The sequence below is a fragment of the Gavia stellata genome, chromosome Z (assembly GCF_030936135.1).
Source record: "Gavia stellata isolate bGavSte3 chromosome Z, bGavSte3.hap2, whole genome shotgun sequence".
NCBI lineage: Eukaryota > Metazoa > Chordata > Aves > Gaviiformes > Gaviidae > Gavia > Gavia stellata.
This window is the reverse complement of record NC_082637.1, coordinates 17,473,664-17,491,644: the sequence shown is the minus strand read 5'-3', so window position 1 is coordinate 17,491,644 and position 17,981 is coordinate 17,473,664. Positions and strand designations below refer to the sequence as shown.

Here is a 17,981-nt window from a genome sequence, read left to right as displayed (position 1 = left end):
CTGATTTGCAGGGAAAACACTAAAATGTCCTTTTTTTTCAGAGAAACATAGCAGTAGCAGGATACTGCTAGGAACTGTACCTAGCTATGGTCCCTTAAAGAGGAGCCTGTAGAACTTTGTGATTTTTCTATTTTACCCCATTACTAGGTCATTAAGCCCGTACCGATTTAGGGGAGGATCCTACCTGCCACAGGCAGTGCAACGCACGTTGCCAAGCTTTGTGGTACAGTTATGCAGTGAGTTTCCTTCTGTCTCCTACCTTCCACAAGAAGATAAGTATTTGAGACTAGCAAATGAGAGACCATATTTTTCCAGTCCTGTTTTGCACAACAGGCAGTCAAGTTGAGATACATCATAAGAACAAATGAGGGCCAAAATTAAACGTAACTGTTGAAAGAAACTGTTGCTCATTTTGATGTGCAGCTGAGCAGCCTTAGCTAGAACAACAGTTACAGTATGTGTCAGACAGGCTCAGTAGGAGACAACAAACCTGTCATTTTGATAACAATTGTTGACAGACAAGTAGCGGAGGCCATCTGCAGCACACTGAGTTTCCTAAGTCTCACAACTTCCATAGAATGTCTCATAGGGATACCTTTTTTCATCTGTTTGTACATGCCTGTGTATTATCCCTTCCTTGTGTCTTAGGATGGGCAATAAATGGAACAGCCTTAACTCCACCCAGTTTCTTCCAATTTCCAATTATTCACATTGAAACTTATACAAGTGGTAAAATGCAGGAGGTGAACATAATGATCATGAATGTGAAAGATAACTTGGGATTCCATGCAGGTTGAAATAGGCAGCTCTGCACACCCCTGAGAAAATTTACTGAGCTGTACTAGTCTCTTATAAGCTTTCCATTTTCCTGTGTATTGTGGAGACCTAGAAATTTAAGATTTGGCAGAAATCCTGAGTGCCTGGTCCTGTCTACTAAATGGAAACATATGTGGACTGCCAAGTTTCGATTAGGATTTGGATTGGGATCCAAGTTTCCTTATAAACACATGAAGTAATCTTTCTGCTCAATTCAGTACCCATCAGGCCTTAGTTAGAACATCGGCCCAATCTTGGGCACCTCACTTCAAAAAATTAGCCAATTGGAATGAGACCAGAAAGAGAGCAATAGGAGGTCTAGAAAACATATATTTCTAGGAATGACTGAAAAAACTTGGATTGTTTAGTCCTTAGGGTTTAAGGTTGATTTGTTTTCTGTTGAGAGTTATTTCCAAGCCAGATAATTCCAATGATTATGTTTATAGTGCTGCTCCACAAACAGTTATATTTGAAGGATTGGTGAACAAAGGCAGGAAAAGTATCTGGGGGAAGGGAGGGCTGAAACTCCTTAAGCTATCTTTGTCAAGAGATCTAACAAATCAGATAACTACAACCCTGCATCTAACCATATATACTAGGTGAGGGTGGAGGTGTTTTGTTTTCTTTTCTTTCTCTTGGCATATGAATTGCTACTATTCCTTGGTCAGTATTAGTCGTCAGTTATAACTCCTCCATCCCAGAAACAGCTCAGATAATGAATTCTGACACTGTGTCTAATCTACAAGTTATCAAATGTTGCAATGTTGGGGTCAAGCACACTGAGATGTTCAGACCCTTATATTTTCCATCAACATTCATGTATCTGGCTGTGTCTTCCTGTCCTGGCTCAAAACATGCAGCTCAAGAAATCTGAGCTCTGATTAACAGAGCTTGGTACAGCTGGCTCTACCTGTAGCCATCCCATCTCCACAGCATGAATTAAATCCATGTGAAGGAAGCAAATGTGTTTATATTCCCTCCTGCAAGATAGTTCCAGCACTTTGTCTAAAACTGATGATATGCTTGCATGTTAGTGATGAAAGTGATGGACAAGGTGTCCTTGAGGGCAAACCTGAACTCATCTTAACTGACAGCGTAGATGTGTCCTCAAAGTCACTTCCTGCATTTTGTTTGCTTAAGTTTAACCCATCTACCTCTGGACATGTAACAGAAGGGGTGGTGGTGTTTAGAACTGTTCTTTGGAGTTGCATCCCTTCACTGACATGTAAGCTAACTGTGCTCCTGAATTAATTCTTTCTGTTATATGTCAGGATATATACTAGCTAAATTGATTCCTGACATTCTTGTAGCTAAACTTAAACTCCTCCTTTGCAGTTCTCACTATTGCATCACTAGTGAGGTTCTCTCTTCCCATGTACCCTACTGCTGCCAACTTTCCATTTACTTAGCCTACAGAGAACCATTGGTTGAGTAGTCCTTGCTCTGCTCTGAAATTAAAGCCATAAACACAGTAGATAAGGAAAGGAGAAGCAGTTTATTGTCCTTTAATCCCCTTGTGGGTCTGAGAAGGGGCTCTAATAATTAGCCTTTTACATGGTCTTTATGCATCATGGAGATTTCATATCTTATGCTGATATTGTGCTAATGCAGGAAGGCTCAGAGGTCCTGTTCCCATAGCCTTCCAGAAGTTTGGATACATATCTCAGGCTTATCCAAATGCATCAGATACGGGAATTGGATTGGAAAGCTCATGGGACATTCATATTTTGGCTATAGTTGATCTAAATACAACATATTGGCAGCTTGCTATGTGGTCTTTCAGTACTTTCACTTCTGATTTAGAGCAGGAAGGGTGGAGGTCTCAAAAAATATTAAAGAATAATAAAAAGCACCAAACAGATTTTAACTTCAAATAAAATTTTAGTTTTAAGTCAAAGCTCAGTTTATGGTTCAGGTTGGTTATTATTTGAGACTTTTGCCCATAACTGCGGCATTGTGGGTTGTGAGATTTGTACCTTAAGCTGCCTTCCAAAGACAACCACCAAGTCTGTAAGATTACATTTCAGAGGAACTACTTTGCTTCGTTGAAAAAGTTTCCAAAGGCAAGTCTTGCTTAGCCCATCTTCCGTTTCCTAGGTTTGTTGTCTATCTTCTACTCCACTATCTTCCTCTTTCTGTTGTCAATAATTCTTATGCAAAACAAATAAAAGATAGGAATACCAGTATAACTTCTCATTTGGGGATGTTTTACTTCACACAGGTGTAAATGGTGAAACAGAGTGGAAACAGTCAGTGGCCTCATACTCCTTAGCACTTCAGTCTTTCATGACCACATCCAACCAGTTTACTCATTTCTTGAAACCACCCTTTTTCAAGCCATCTACTAAGAGCAAATTTTTGAATTATCAAATCTTTAACATTATGCCTTATCACCAACTTTGTTTGACCGAAGCCAATGCCAGTCAAAGGTACCCTTTCAGAGAAGCTCCCTGGAGAGTGCACAAACCAGTTCTGAAAAGTCAGTTTAGAGGAATGTTACCAAGTTCTGCCCTCTCCAGTTACCCACCAAGAATAGCGGCTGCCTTCACAGACCCAGCAGCTTCTTGTCACCACTTGGGAAACTGGAAAGTTTTGGAAGCTCTCAGTCATCATCACATTCCATCCAGCTGATCTCACTCTTCATCTGCAATATTTCTGCAGACAGGAGAAAAGGCAAGGGAGAGAGGGACTGCCTATGGATTAGCGTGTATATGGGATAATCTCTGAAAGGGGGAGACAGATGCAAGGTGTTCCTGTTCCTTTACATTAAGAGGACTGCAACTAGGGTTGCAGGTGTTTAAAGTGCATTTTAAGAACCTATTACACAAATAATGCAGCTACAGGAAAATGGTTGCAAGTGGTTCTCATTGCAGGGCATGTTTGGATCCATTGCAGTACTGCCTTGATAATACATCTGATACTCTGTCAAGTTGTCTTTCCTAACAAACTGCTTGATATAATGTCACTCAAGTTCTAGGATATTTTATAAATTTTTTGCTTCATATTACCAGCTTTTTTATAAAAACATAGGATATTTGGAATTAGTGTACAGAATTATGTAAGTGCAATTTTTCACTTGTATTTTTTACAGTCCTTCTGTGCAGAGCAAGACAGACAGTCAGCTCTCTGTTCCCTTGTCATTTGTACAATGATCGCTTTTATAGACTATCAAAATACAGTTTATTTAAGTTAAATATCTTTGGGTTCTATTTGGAATATGTTTCTAGCTTTTGGGACCTGTAAAGAGAGCACATGCATAGCTACAGGGCACATCTCAAGTTGATATTTAAAATGTTTCTAATTATAATGAGTTGGAAATTGTTTGGGTATTGAAAACTATGCTTTTACAGTGGATGTGGTCAAAGGGGATTAGTTGTAATTGTTGAAGTTTACAGAATTATGGCTGTAAAATAATAGTGTGCTATCTATTTAAAACCATAATGGAGGCCACAGCATTTTTTTTTTTTTTAAATTATTCTTTTTTCCTTGCCAAGTTCCTAAAAAGCATGGAACCAGAAATGAGTAACTACTAATGAGAATTCCCGCACCCCAAGAATATTAATTTTTTGTAGGGCTTACTATCAAGCCTAATTACAAGTCACATTACATCACAGAAATTATTTACTTCACACATTTTCTTGGAGTGAAAAGTTTTAAGTCATGGAAATGCCTAACCTCAAGCAATGATATAAAATCAGGTGCAAGAAACATACAAGGAAGTATGTTGAAAAGCCTTTTTTGTTTCAGTCTTCACAGAAAAGAAACATGAGATCCAGTGAGAAGCTAACATTGGTTGGAGTCGAAAAAAAACAAAATGAAAATTAGTTGGATGACTTATCTGTTTTCCGCTTGATAAGATTTACTCACTCTACTGAGTAGGTTGGCCAAGCCTCTAGAGATTCATTCTGAAAACTTGAGAAAAATTACTCCCCAGATAATGGAGGAAGTAGTAAATATAATACCTATCTTTAAAAAGGGAAAAAACAAAGACCTAGAGACAAGTCAGTATATCCTGAGAAAAAATATGGGAGAAGTAATTTTTAAATATATGTTTGTAAACACGTAAGGAATTATCAACCAAAAAGGATTAATCAAAGAATTAGTCAAAGGGAAGTAATACCAAACCAACCTAATTTTCGACTGTGATGAGATAAAAATCTTCATGTACAGGAGAGAAGCAGTATATACAATAAATTTGGGAAAGATTTTTGAAACTAATGTCTCTAATGATATTCTCTTACCCAAGGTCAGCAAGCAAAATCTAGGTGAAAGTCTTACAGCATGGAAAGCTGTAGTCAGGAATTAACAGTTTTTCACTGCCAATCTGAACAGAGGCATCAAGTTCCACAAGAGTCTCTTCAAGGTATCTCCTAATCAAAAATTAATTAATAACTTAAATGAAGGAATTGAAAATACGGTTATAAAAGTTGCAGGCAATATGAAACTAATAGTTACAAGTATTTTGGAGGGCTGAATAAGAGCTCCAAACAACATTGACAAATTATAGAAATTATAAAATAAACAAGAGGCCACTTAACTGGGGCATGTGCGAAGTACATTTAATTGAGAGTAATCATATTCACAACTATAGAATGAGGAATGATTGTTTAAATTTCTTTCATGTATCTGAGTGTGGTGGATCACAAATCAAACATGAATCAGTATTATCATATTACTGTAAAAAAAAAAGGAAGTATGCATAAATGTATGAGTATGCATATATCTTTTGCAGGAAATATGAAATATTCCTTCATGTATCAACACTGGTAAGAGTTCATTAAGGGTATTATAGCCATGTTGTGGACACAAGCAACAGGAGTGTTCAAAGTTCTAGAAAACCGGAAGGCTTTAAGGGAAGCGTTGAAAAACTGGGCTGGCTTAGATAGCAGAAGTTTGTAGGTAGATAGGTAGGTGTGAAAATAATTCCTGAATATGTAAAAGGTTTCTGCAAAGAAAAAAATTAATCTTTTTTTCATGTTAGTTACAACAAGGCCATTTAAATTGGATACTAGAAAGACTTTCTAATCTAGGTAGTGGAATATGTTATCCAGAAGGTCATAGAATCGCTTTTTTTTAAGGTGTCTGAGAACAATCATCTGTCAAGAATAGCTTTCCTAGGGCCAGTGGAGTACCCACAGTGGTCTAGCATCCTTTCAGCCATACTGTCTGTGACTACACATAGGCTCTTACCTCCAAGCATACAGCACTTGAAGAATATGAAATTTTACAGAGTTAATCTTGACAGCCCATGGAAATTATATTTTTTATTTCAGTAGTGTAGAAGTCCAATCACGGCTTATGAATCTACTACACAAACCTTGAGGAAAATACAAAATTTTCTGTGCCCTCGAAGAAGTCAGTTTCATTAGATGGTGAAAACACTATTTTTAAGCTTCATACTGTATGTCTCAATTTCTTTTTTTTATACTTCCTTGCTGAATTTAATAATGACTAAAGAATAATCAAATACGTATTTTCAGCCTTACATCAAAGGCATTTGATTTAAATCCAGTCTATTTCAAAGTTCTAAAAAGTCCTTAGCACTTCTACTTGTAGATCCATGTCAGATGAGTTGGTGCTCTCATGCTGACCTTTGAAATTTGTGTGTACATCCCTGACACCTATGAAAAGATTCCTATTGTCTTCAGTAGTTTTTATCAAACTCATGAGAGAATCTCCTCCTGAGAAAATCTGTAAATAATACTGAATAATTTGTAGTCTAGACAAAAGCTAGTTCTGTGCTTGCAACTGGCATGTAACTCCAGTGAAGTCTCTGGGGTGTACAGAGAGTAGCAAGGTAGATAAGTACCAAATTAGGTCCCTGTTAATCAAGGGGTAATAGATCTAGAGCATTAAATCCATTTGGAAGAAAAACAGCCATTAAAATATCCCCTTCTCCCCACAAAATACCGCAGAGTTTAGAATATGCAAAATTGTCACTGAAAATTACACATCTTTCAACTTCCAAATACACAAAACACACTCAGTAAGAACAAATCCAGGATCATTGGTGATGAGATCCAACTGATAATAGTTCCAAAGCATTCGGCTACATTTGGCTTCAGTTAGCTAGTGTAACTAGGTATAATCAAGCTAGTTACTGTGGATATAATGTAAATGTAGTAACATTTCTCCTCATGACCTCCTTTCAACTACCCCAGCGGGGATATAATGGAGTGTGAGACTGAAAACAAACTTTACCAGAAAAAAATACTATTTTTTCATAAACTATATGAAAACTTCTGTTACTTTAACTTAGGTATTTTACTGAAGAGCAGTGTATCTCCATCATTCAAGTGCAAAACACTTATGGGTTAATTCAGTGTAAGTTTCTTATTTAAGCACTGTTCTCCTTCAGCTGCAAGTGTAATATCAATTGAAATGGTCTAATATGGTGTTATTGTTACAAGGATAACATGACAAAATAAAACTCAGTTTAATCCATTTCAACATAAAAATTAATAATGGCATGTTATGCCAATATCTTTTTTTTTTTTTTTTTTTTTGTTACTGCTGTTGTTAGAAATAGACCCAGCCTAGTTTTGCTGCTGCCACAGTTCAGGTTACAGCAATTAATTTCTGTAGAAAGAATTAACTAAATTCTTCTCATCACTTTTTGGCATGGAAAATACAAAAAAAATGTCAGTTATGGAAAAAGAAGTGGGCACTGTAGCAGTGTTCGCACCACATTCTTACCCTCCAATAGCTTGTCATCCACATAAATTAAGGCACTCCACTTAACTCTGTTTCATTTTGAGCACAGATACTTTAGCAGATGTCCCATGGGAGATAAATGTTAAAGACCACTGTTCTCTATTAATGCTTTTGCAGAAAATCAAGAAAGCAACTTTGGCTTTTCTTTGCTGTGAAAATGAACAACATTTTAAGAGTAATACAAGCATAATAGGCCTTGACTGGTATGGACTCACTGATCTGGTTGTATCAATGGCATGACACTGGTATATATGAGCTGACTATCAAGACCTAATTAAGGAGCCCTCACAACTTTTCTTGAGATTAGAGAGTATAGTTCTCTTCATCTTACATATGGAAAAGGATGGCTCCTTTGCAACAGTAGACAAGTTAGCCTTAAAAGTAGCTCATGGGTCTTAACTGACTCTTCCCTCACATTTTCTGGGTCTTCACAGATTACAAAATTCCCCTAAGTTATAGCTCCTCTTATTTCCACTTAAGCACCTTGTGCTAATTCTCAAGGTAACATTACATGTAAGTAACTAATAGAAGTTGGGTTTAGAGTTTTCATTTAAGTAGCTGGCCATATCTTTCCTGTTAGTTAGGCAGCTCCAGATATCAGACAGGCCTTTGCTGCTGCTGAGTTGGATATTACTGATGATGGAGTGAGCTGATTTTGGGAACTGTTGGTTTTACCCCCTCATAGGTAGCAGACTTGCAGTGCCGTATGTAACTGTGCATTCACTCTGTTTGTTCAAGTCTGGATTTCAAGCCTGAGAGGCAATTAGTGACTTACGGCTGTAAGAAGCTCAGTGGATATTCAGATCTTTCACAACATAGGTGACATTTTCTTAGTTTATATGTGCAACTACATCCTTAGCACTGCTGATTTTTCATGCTGCAATTAAGAATCTTACCATAAAAATCTTACAGCAGAAGGCTTTATCAGTTGGGTTTTTTTAATAATACATGATCATTTGTGTCTATCAACATTTATATTTGCATTCTGATATCGAAATTTAAACAAAATAATCCTCCACTTTCAGCTTTTTATAGGTTTGGACAAGAAACTATTTTGTTATTATTATTATTTCTGGTTTAATATGGTCCATTTTCTGAAGGGCTTCACTAGATCCTAGACCTACTGTTGTTTATCTTGCAGCTCTCACTGAAGTCTTTCTCATATGCAAGGGCTATAGACCTTATAGCTGTGGCTAACCTAATATTTCTTGCTAAGTGAACATAAAACGTCTGGTAATTGCACTGTAATTTATATATCTTCATATCAAAATTTGTGTAGTTTATATAAGTGTAGAATTATATATATATGCATTTTAAAATGCATCCAGGAAAGGCCACCCCTCCTTTCTTGACAATAAAAGGAGGTCTTTCATGTTAAATTGTCTAGTTTGATGTTCTCTCTCTTCTTCATACACATAAACTATGTCATCAGTTTACTTCCCAATAAAAATCAGCTATTACTTTTTCATGCTTGATTCACTGCCCAGCTAACATCAAAGCCTCTACTTCTAGTCACAGAATAAGTAACACCCTCACTCCTGACTTGCATAAACCTCTTCAGTGGCCATACAGAGTGGCTTTTACACCATATATGAAACAGCCATTTTCAAAAAAATTTGCAGTGAAAGAACTTCCTTCTCACCTCCTTTGCACACTGAAGTCCACATGGTTCCACAGTCTGAAGAGACTGCATTCAGTTTTCAGGGACAGAAAACCAGCATTTCCAGAAAAAGTGATGGTTTTATATTTCCAGAAAAAGCCAAGTTACACTGTTGGCTTCAGTTGATGAGTGGTTATCATAAGGAATTTTTAAGTAAATGAAAAAACATAGGGATTTTCCAGTACTACCCTGCTGAGACAAAAAGCATCGAACATATTTAGGAGGAAATGATTGCAGATTCTTTTTTTTTAAGCAGGTAGCAACTTATCAATGTTTTTCCAGCTGATCTATTAATCACATTATTTGTTGGCTTGATCTAGGATGTTCTTTACAATTTCCCAACACTTTTGCCCCTCCTGTAATTTCCCCATTGGTAGACCCTTAGTGACCACTGAGTTAGATAGGCTATTGTTCTGACTCCTTTAATATCCACTTTAATATCAGGAGAAATGTTGGCGCCAGGCATGCTACCTGGACAAACCATTTAGAAGTTATTTGGTTGCAGCCATATTTATCCTGTATTAAGACACGACACCCAAACAACATAGCCATCCAGTTGCTCTAGTAATAGCTGAAAAGGGATCTCTAAAGTCACTATCTAAGTTGTAGTAACTTCTACTACTCCCAAATCAGTATGCTCTTGAGCAGAAAACATAGAGATTAAAAGCTCTGTCTCCCATTATTGGGCCCTTGACCCATCCAGTATCGCAGAAAGAGTTTGTTTTAAAGAAAAAAAATTAGTCGTATTTATTACAAACAGAGCAAAGTATTCCCAATATCTGAAAGACAAAGATAATGTGGCCATTAGAGTTAGTCTTACTGTATCCCAAAATGTCAACACACTTGCCAAATGTGAATTTATCAGCTCAGTGCAGCCAAGAGATTTAGTTTATCTAACTGTCCTACAAGGAATAAATAGCTTACCACTGGTTTTGAAGATTGGGGTAAATATAACATTCTATTGACATAGGCTATAGATTTAATTTAATGCTGTGGTTCAGATGTCTTTTCTGATAAATTTTAGTAAAATCTATGCTAAGAAGAATGGAGTTGTTTCAGTATTTATGGGTTTTAAAATGCAGGGTTAGCAAAGGAAACATGTTAATTGAAACAATGTTTGTGTATATTATTGCAATGATTGAGGGAAAAATTTTGCTAAAGTTTGTTGGTCAGTTGGTTCCGAATATTAGTTTAGTATTTTTCGGGTTTATTGTCTTTTCTATAGTGAGAAAATCCTCTAATGAAGTGATTAAATAGCACCATTTTTATTTTTTAGGCATATTGGAGATAACATCTGTAGAAATTGGAGTTGTGGCAGTTAAGTCCATTAAGAGCAACTATTACTTAGCCATGAACAAGAAAGGAAAAGTCTACGGCTCTGTAAGTACTTTTTTACCTTCAAAATGGATTGCAGTAGTCAGCATAGTTCCCTCTCTTACCTACTGAAAGCACCACTTGTCTGTGTATTACTACTAATTAGAGCTGAAATGAGCTCTTCATCAAAATTTCATCCTCTGGTAAACCAGCAGCCCCCCTCTCCGCAAGCTCCCTGTTGTTTGTTAAGCTCATATCATACCAATGCAGCTGCTGGGATTTATCATGCTTACTTGCCTCAGTCAGTTATTAAGTAGTGGCCATTGGAGAGGGTCCTACAAAATGTGGTCTATAAGGCTGTTTTTCCCTGTTTTTCTGCAGTACAGTCACATTTATCAGTAATGGGGGGATAAATTCTATCTGAAATCTTGGCAACTTCAACTGATGGAGCAGACACATCAAATTATCAAACTACAACTTCTAAGGATAACATTTCTAGAGTAGCCAGCTTTAAATTGGCTGTAGTAATTAATACACAAGATTATGGGCCATACAGAGAGATATGAATTTATATATTAGCAGATAGATAAGCTTTGACTGAGCAGAATTTGGGTATCATTTGAAAATTGTCCATATATACTCTATTTGTGTTTGTGTAAGTCTGGGGTTACTGATGCTTTCAGGGGGGAAAAAAAAAACAACAAAAAAACTCCCAAAACAATGAAACCCAGTAACTATCCAAATATTTTTAATAGGAAGCAATATCATCTATAAATCTGACAACTAAACTCAAGTGTACCCTTACACATCCACATAATTATACAAACACCAGATTATTCTGGTATTACATCTGGTTTGGTTTGTAGTTTTGCAACTTTTTGCCAGTTCCAGTGAGTTTGAGCCACATAAATGTAAACTTCCTCAAGTCATCTGTAAAGGTTATGAGCCAATCTTCAGATTGCTCAGTATTCAGAACATCCATAGGCTTTAAAGAGAGCAGGTCACAGATAGGCACTGGGACTGGGCTTATCCTTGGGCAATGTAGCTAAGCCTCCTACCTCTGCTGAAAATAATGAAGTAATGCCAGTCTCAACTGAGACTCAAGGGGTTTGAAGTCATTTGGCCCTCTTTTTTAAGGAAGCATTTCTACCGAGTGGGTTTAGTTCATACAAACTATATGAACCGTCCTCCCTCGTCTGCACTGTGACTAGTCACTCCTGGTTCAAAAGGTTACTTCTGACTTTCTAAACTCCTGGGCAATGTCAAAGAATCACATTAAGGAAAGACCAGAACAGAGAAACGTTTCTTAAATTCCTGTAAAAGTGGATTGTAATTTCTGCAGTTACACTGGTCAGAAATATAGGATAAGCAGTGCTCAGTCCTGCACCACTGAGAGGTATAACAGGATACTGAGTTGCTGAGAGTATTACCAGTTAAGCTACACTCATTGATCATGGGTATGCTTCTGTACATATGTAAAGGTGTTAGCATAAATCAGTATATTCAATTCACACATCTCAGTTTACAGTGTTTAATTTAGTAATTTTTAATGGTCCATCCCAAAGCCTGAGAAAAGTTTTCCTACCAAAGTTGTGAGCTGTGGCAGGTGTAGTGAGAGTCCATCCCAACCCCATATACACACAAAAGAAGTCAAAGCAGCTTTCATGTACTATAGGTGGAAACTGCTGCCATAAGATTCAGTAATTCATAGTGTATTAGAAATAGTGCTGACAGGAGGATACGAATGTGGAAAGCCTTTTTTTTAATTCCAGCTGAGATAATTTTTCAATATTCACATCATAAAATCACAACATAATGACTTATCAAAACCTATTCCATAATACTTCAGAGATTTCAAGAATGCTTCTGTTATTATTTTTCCCATCCTCCCAAGACTTGCAGTTAGACTCATATTACTACAATGTGGCAGCTTGCAGATGGATATGAAAAACAGAACCAATAAAAATTGTAAAAACACTCTTAAGCATGTGTACAATAGACATTGGTGCAGGGTTATGCTGAAATTTGTTTGAAATGAGCAAAGCATTCTTGGGCTAACACTCAGACCCCTGCCAATAAGACTTCTTAACCACATCACAACATCATCTGTTCTCTCTGTATTATCTAAGAATAGAGATAAAAGTTTGGATTCGAGTACAATTCTGCATCTGGGAAAACAAGTCAAGTAAGACTGTTTCTATGTTTACCAAATATGTTTCCATTTGACTGACTTTGGTTAGAATGAGGGAGCAAAAGAAGACTCACTGTTTGGTTTCTTTAACAAAATAAGCTCCTGGCAGATAGTTACTGCAGTTTAGAGCTGTGGTTGATGGTTGCCTGCCTTCTTAATACCTTGACGCCAGAAGTGGCATATTACAGCAAGTAAATATTAAATGATCTATATGTAGCTCTGTGAATACAGGCAGTATCAAGGGTCATTTTGTAGAGAGTCTTCTCTTGATAGCGTCTTCCCCAACAGCCATTCCTCAACTAACTACTAAACCCTAAGTCAAACAGCATTTTGGGAGCCAAATTGAGTTTGAATATGCACAATTCTGTTAGGGAAACATAAGCATGTGTTCTGTGGTCTTAGCAGCAACCAAGTAAAACATCAATTATAAACCCAAAAATTCTTACTGTATCAAAGTACTGAACATGAAGTAGTTTAAAAATTCTAATTTACATTAATAATTTACATTAATACAAATGTCAAATATATTTTTAATATTCTTATGTTGGTTTTGATTAATGTGGATATTTTCTGTATCTCTACTAGCTGAATATCTAAGGATTTTCATCGTAATAAAAGATAAAACATTCCTGAAATTCTTATCTGTACTATGAAAATTGTTTTATTAATCAGACATATTTCTTGTCTTGTTCATAGACATGTCAAAAATACCACATGTAGTTAGTATATCATCCTCTGAGATTCAGACATGCTTCTGCCTGAGCTGTGAAATAACACCTTATTTTCTGAAATGCAGAAACAACAAAATGCTAATTTTTTGTTGTAATTTAAGTGTGTTGTAAATGTTCCACTTTCAAAAGCCATCTAAATGGACTATAAGTAACTTGATAAAACTGAGGATTTTTATATGTAGGAATTACTTGTTTGTGAAAACAGAGCATTCTTGTCTTCATGGTAGAGAAACAGATCTGAGTAAAAGTGCATTTAACATTATAGAAAAAATAGTCTCCCCCTACATGCTTCCACATGCTTGTATTTTTTATTCTTTCTAATAAACTGATAACTGGTTCTCCTTTAGGAATAGAAAACCTTAATCCCTGGTACCATACACAAAATTGCTTTCCAGTTGATTTAGTCAATAAGATACAGGATCATACAAGATTCTCTTTTAGGCTAAGCCCCTTTTCATGTCAGCAAAGTAAACAGGCCTCACATCTGTTGTAGCGGGAGTGTAACGGTGATTTGCACCCATCCAAAAAAGCCCTTTTTCATGGCCAGTGTGGTGTAAAGGATCTTACTTTAAATAAGAAGTAGGCCTATGCCATGCATATTTGTTTAACATATGGTATCAATAATCTGGTTCAAGATATTTAAGGGTTGTATTTGTTAGAACTGAAATATGAAGAATAATTCCAAGATTGCTACCTCATACTTTGAGTTTATGACTGAGAATTTGATTTAATATACTTCAACACAGAGAAGTTTAATTTCAACTGTGAGTGAATTATATCGTTTCACTGCCATAATTATGCACTGAATAATTTATTACGTCTTTTGCTGGTTTCACTTTTTGCAGTCTAACTGATGTTGTTTTAAATGCTGTGGACACAGTGAAACTTTTTTTTAAATACACTGTAGGATCCTAAAAGGGTGTCACGTACAGAACACTGAAATCTTCCAAAATGTTTTTAGAAACTATTTACCTTCAGTATGCTGAAACTCTAAAAAATCATGTTTATTCTGAATTTGTGTATTTGTTTTCTTCTTTTAACAGAAGGAGTTTAACAGTGATTGCAAATTGAAGGAAAGAATAGAAGAAAACGGATATAACACATATGCATCCTTAAATTGGAAGCACAATGGAAGGCAAATGTTCGTGGCCCTGAATGGAAGGGGAGCTACAAAGAGAGGACAGAAAACAAGAAGGAAAAACACTTCAGCTCACTTTCTTCCAATGGTAGTAATGTCATAGATGAAGAAACTATTTTATTGATGCAATTGAACCAGAGGGTCTTATGTCAAGAATATTTGGTAATCCTCTTGAAGAGTAAATGCAAAGAAATTGTGCACACATCTGCTTGTTTGAAAAGAGAGCAGGGGAAGCCTTTGAAGGTTTTGTACTCATTGCTGGCACGTGAAATACTTTTATTTAGTTCGGTGTCATATCTTATAATCAAGATACAAGCTGGATCAAATGGGATGGAAGTTATTGCCAGTGTGAACAATCTTTTTTAATCTCTGCAACAGAACTTAAGGGACATGAGACAATCTGTTGAATGATCTTTATGGGGAAAGTTATTTATGGAATACTAACTCATATCAAAGACCTTAATTGCTCATTCAAGCCTAATGATCCAATGAACAGTTAGACATGCAAGCATTTACTGGAAGCACTTGGGTCATATGCACAAGTATTGACATTTCTGGAGAAGCCTTGTGGAAGAATGGATAGGATTAAAGAGTATAAGCAAAGTAGTGTAAAACTGTTCTAACAAAACGAATAGTATGGTTTGCTTATATGTTCTAACTTCATTTCTTTTTATTTCTCTCTAAGTTATTTATTTAATAGGATGTTAAATATCTTTTTGATTTAAAATGTTTTCCTCATTTGCTTCTTTGTTGTTTTCCCTTTTTTCAGTACTTCACACAGAGGTTGATAGGTTAAAATGTCAAAACCTCAGAAGTACTCTGAGAATAGGTGTTAGACAAGGCTTTAACGGCAGAATTTAATGTGTATAATCCATTTTTTTCCTAAACTGTCTTGCACTTAAGCAAAAAGACCAAACAAGCAGTGCTTGGATTTATGGTATTGGGTGTTTTTATGTAGGAGAAACTTTTTACTTATCAGCACTCAAGAACAAACTTCTAGAAATACTTTGTTCAAAGGGTCTTTCTGCTATTTTGAAATTGAGAGAAGCGGCCACATCTATACTTGGGTGTCAATGCATCTGTGTGTATATTCATCTGACTTTGATTTCAATTTGGAACTAAGATCTAATGCATTGCAATCAGTGCAGTATTCTGCAGCAAGCATTGGGCTGGAACCTAGATGTGGACAGCCCTGTTAAAGTCACTGAGATTGCAAATGTTAAAACTAAACAGCATGTAATTCCCAAGTGTAAAATTTGGCCTCTGAAAGGTAAGCAAGAAGGCGACACAGTCCTGCACTCCTTATTCAGTTAATACACCCATTCAGCACATTTGTCCTTGTTACCAGCTTGTAGAATTACGGGCATATAGTGGGAGCAATACCTAAGTAAGGACTGAGGGACAGGGGATCCAAAATCATGCTCGTGCATTTATCAGAGATTATTACTCACATGTATATTATATATGAGAGCCAACCAAAAAGCTGTGCTGGTATCCAGCTTTAGCATGCCTTTCATATCCATCATAGTAACTGAAGGCTCAAAATACATAATACCCAGCACATTTTTATGAAGTGTTACTAGTCCCATGGCTTAACTTGAGCAACTGCAGTATAACAAAGTTAAGCATAATACGAAGTCTGTTCAATTAAAGGTACATAAGGTTTGTTTTATGTTTTGCTTTACTGTGTAATTTTAGAGAGCTCTGGATAGCTCACCAATGTAACCATATTGAGATTCATTTTGTTAGAGCAGATAAATAGAAAACAGTACATCAAACAATTTGTACCACTGTGTTCACATTGTATTCCACTAAATAAATAAATAAGCCTTTGCAGTGTCTTTAGTAAGAAACAAAAGTAGTATAATATTATTTTGTTCTAAATACTTTAAGTGATAACTATGAGATTATATTGATGCTGCAGTTTTATCTTCAATATTTCTTGTTGTGAAAAAGTTGGTTTTATTTTTGTTGTTTGGAAACTGTATTTTGGTACAAAGGAGAGCCTTGCTTAATGTGTCTTTTTGAGAATGTTTAACCTCTATAAAGGCTGGTGGTGTTGGAATCTTCTATAACTTATTTAAGTCAATGTTTAACAGGGCACTTCAATCTTAATCTGTTATTTAAATTTTAGCTGTTTTTAAAAAAAGGTAAAAAATAATAGCTTTCCCATAAAATACAAAAAGGGTCAGACTGTATCTCCTGTCCTTAAATAAAGTCAACTGTTTTAAACCTAGGAATTCATTGAGAGACAACATTTTAGGTGATAGCTGACATTGTATTTCATGGTACTTTATCTCAAGCTTGCTTCTTCACAAATTAGATTTTTCTAGAATCTCAGATTTTAAATGTAATTGCAGGTCAGAGCAAAACTTAACTACAATGATAAAAGTGAGTTTCTGTTGTTTAAAATTTGTAATGGATAATTAAAACTGACAAGACGTAATGGATCACCTGCAGTGAACATTCAATATGAGCTTGGGCTAATGCAGTATTGGATGACTACTTAAAGAACATTTAGGGTACAAATGAAATTCTCTTTTGACAGAATTACCTAGATGACTTGGTCAGGGGAGGGATTATGCATAAATATTATCATAGTACTCAAAACACTATGCTGCTCAGAGCCCAAAATTGGGAAATAACACTTTTCCATAGTGAGTCAGGAACCATCTGTGACATGAACAGTGGTTTCTGAAAATTAACCAAAATAAAAAAAAAACTTGAAGGAATCAATGATTCCTGTGTGTTTGGTATACTGTAATACGCACTGTAGTGGGAGCAAACTGCAGACACTCTTATCTAGAGTATCACAGATCCTCAACCATAAGCTCTGTTTTCTGTCACCCCCAGCATAACAGACTCCTGAGGGGGAGGGATTTAAAGAAAGAAAAGGAAAAAAAAATATCACTGAGCAACAATGTATTGTATGTTATATTTAAATAAAAATAATAAAATATGGGGATAGAGAATAAGACTATTGTCCTTGTTTTTTTTTATTAACCTGAAATGATACTGCACAATAAAAATAAAAAGGGAAAAGATCCGTTGTACTACAGGATGTGGTTTGGTGCTGTATAGCCCCGAAACAAAACAAAAATCACTTGAACATTTGTAAGTTTCTTTAATTTTTTGCATGTGTGAGTCAGCTATTTCCACACTAATAACAACCAAATGCTTTAGATTCTTCCTGTGAGTATTCAAAGCCACCTAGTTTATACAGTGGAAAAAGCAATGAATTTAAAGCAAGCAGATTTGATGAAAGAATTAAGGGATTTAGGAAGAACATGTACTCACATTTTTAAAGTAAACTTTAGATACAGAAAAATAGTTACATTTTATATCAGACTTCATTCAAGACATTTCAGGTTATAAAGTTCACTAAAGGTTAGTAAGCTTTAGTAATACATGAATACC

General features: G+C 35.9%; 1 protein-coding gene across 1 annotated transcript in view; it reads left to right on the top strand.

Annotated features, from left to right (window-relative positions):
• FGF10 (fibroblast growth factor 10) overlaps window positions 1-14,675 on the top strand; it is a 60,667-nt gene extending 45,992 nt beyond the window's left edge. Inside the window, exons 2-3 of the mRNA XM_059834130.1 lie at window positions 10,467-10,570; window positions 14,470-14,675. Of these exons, the coding sequence (XP_059690113.1) occupies window positions 10,467-10,570; window positions 14,470-14,667 (302 nt within the window). The 3' untranslated portion in view covers window positions 14,668-14,675. The remainder of the gene's footprint in view (window positions 1-10,466; window positions 10,571-14,469) is intronic.
• The last annotated feature ends 3,306 nt before the right edge of the window (window positions 14,676-17,981 follow it).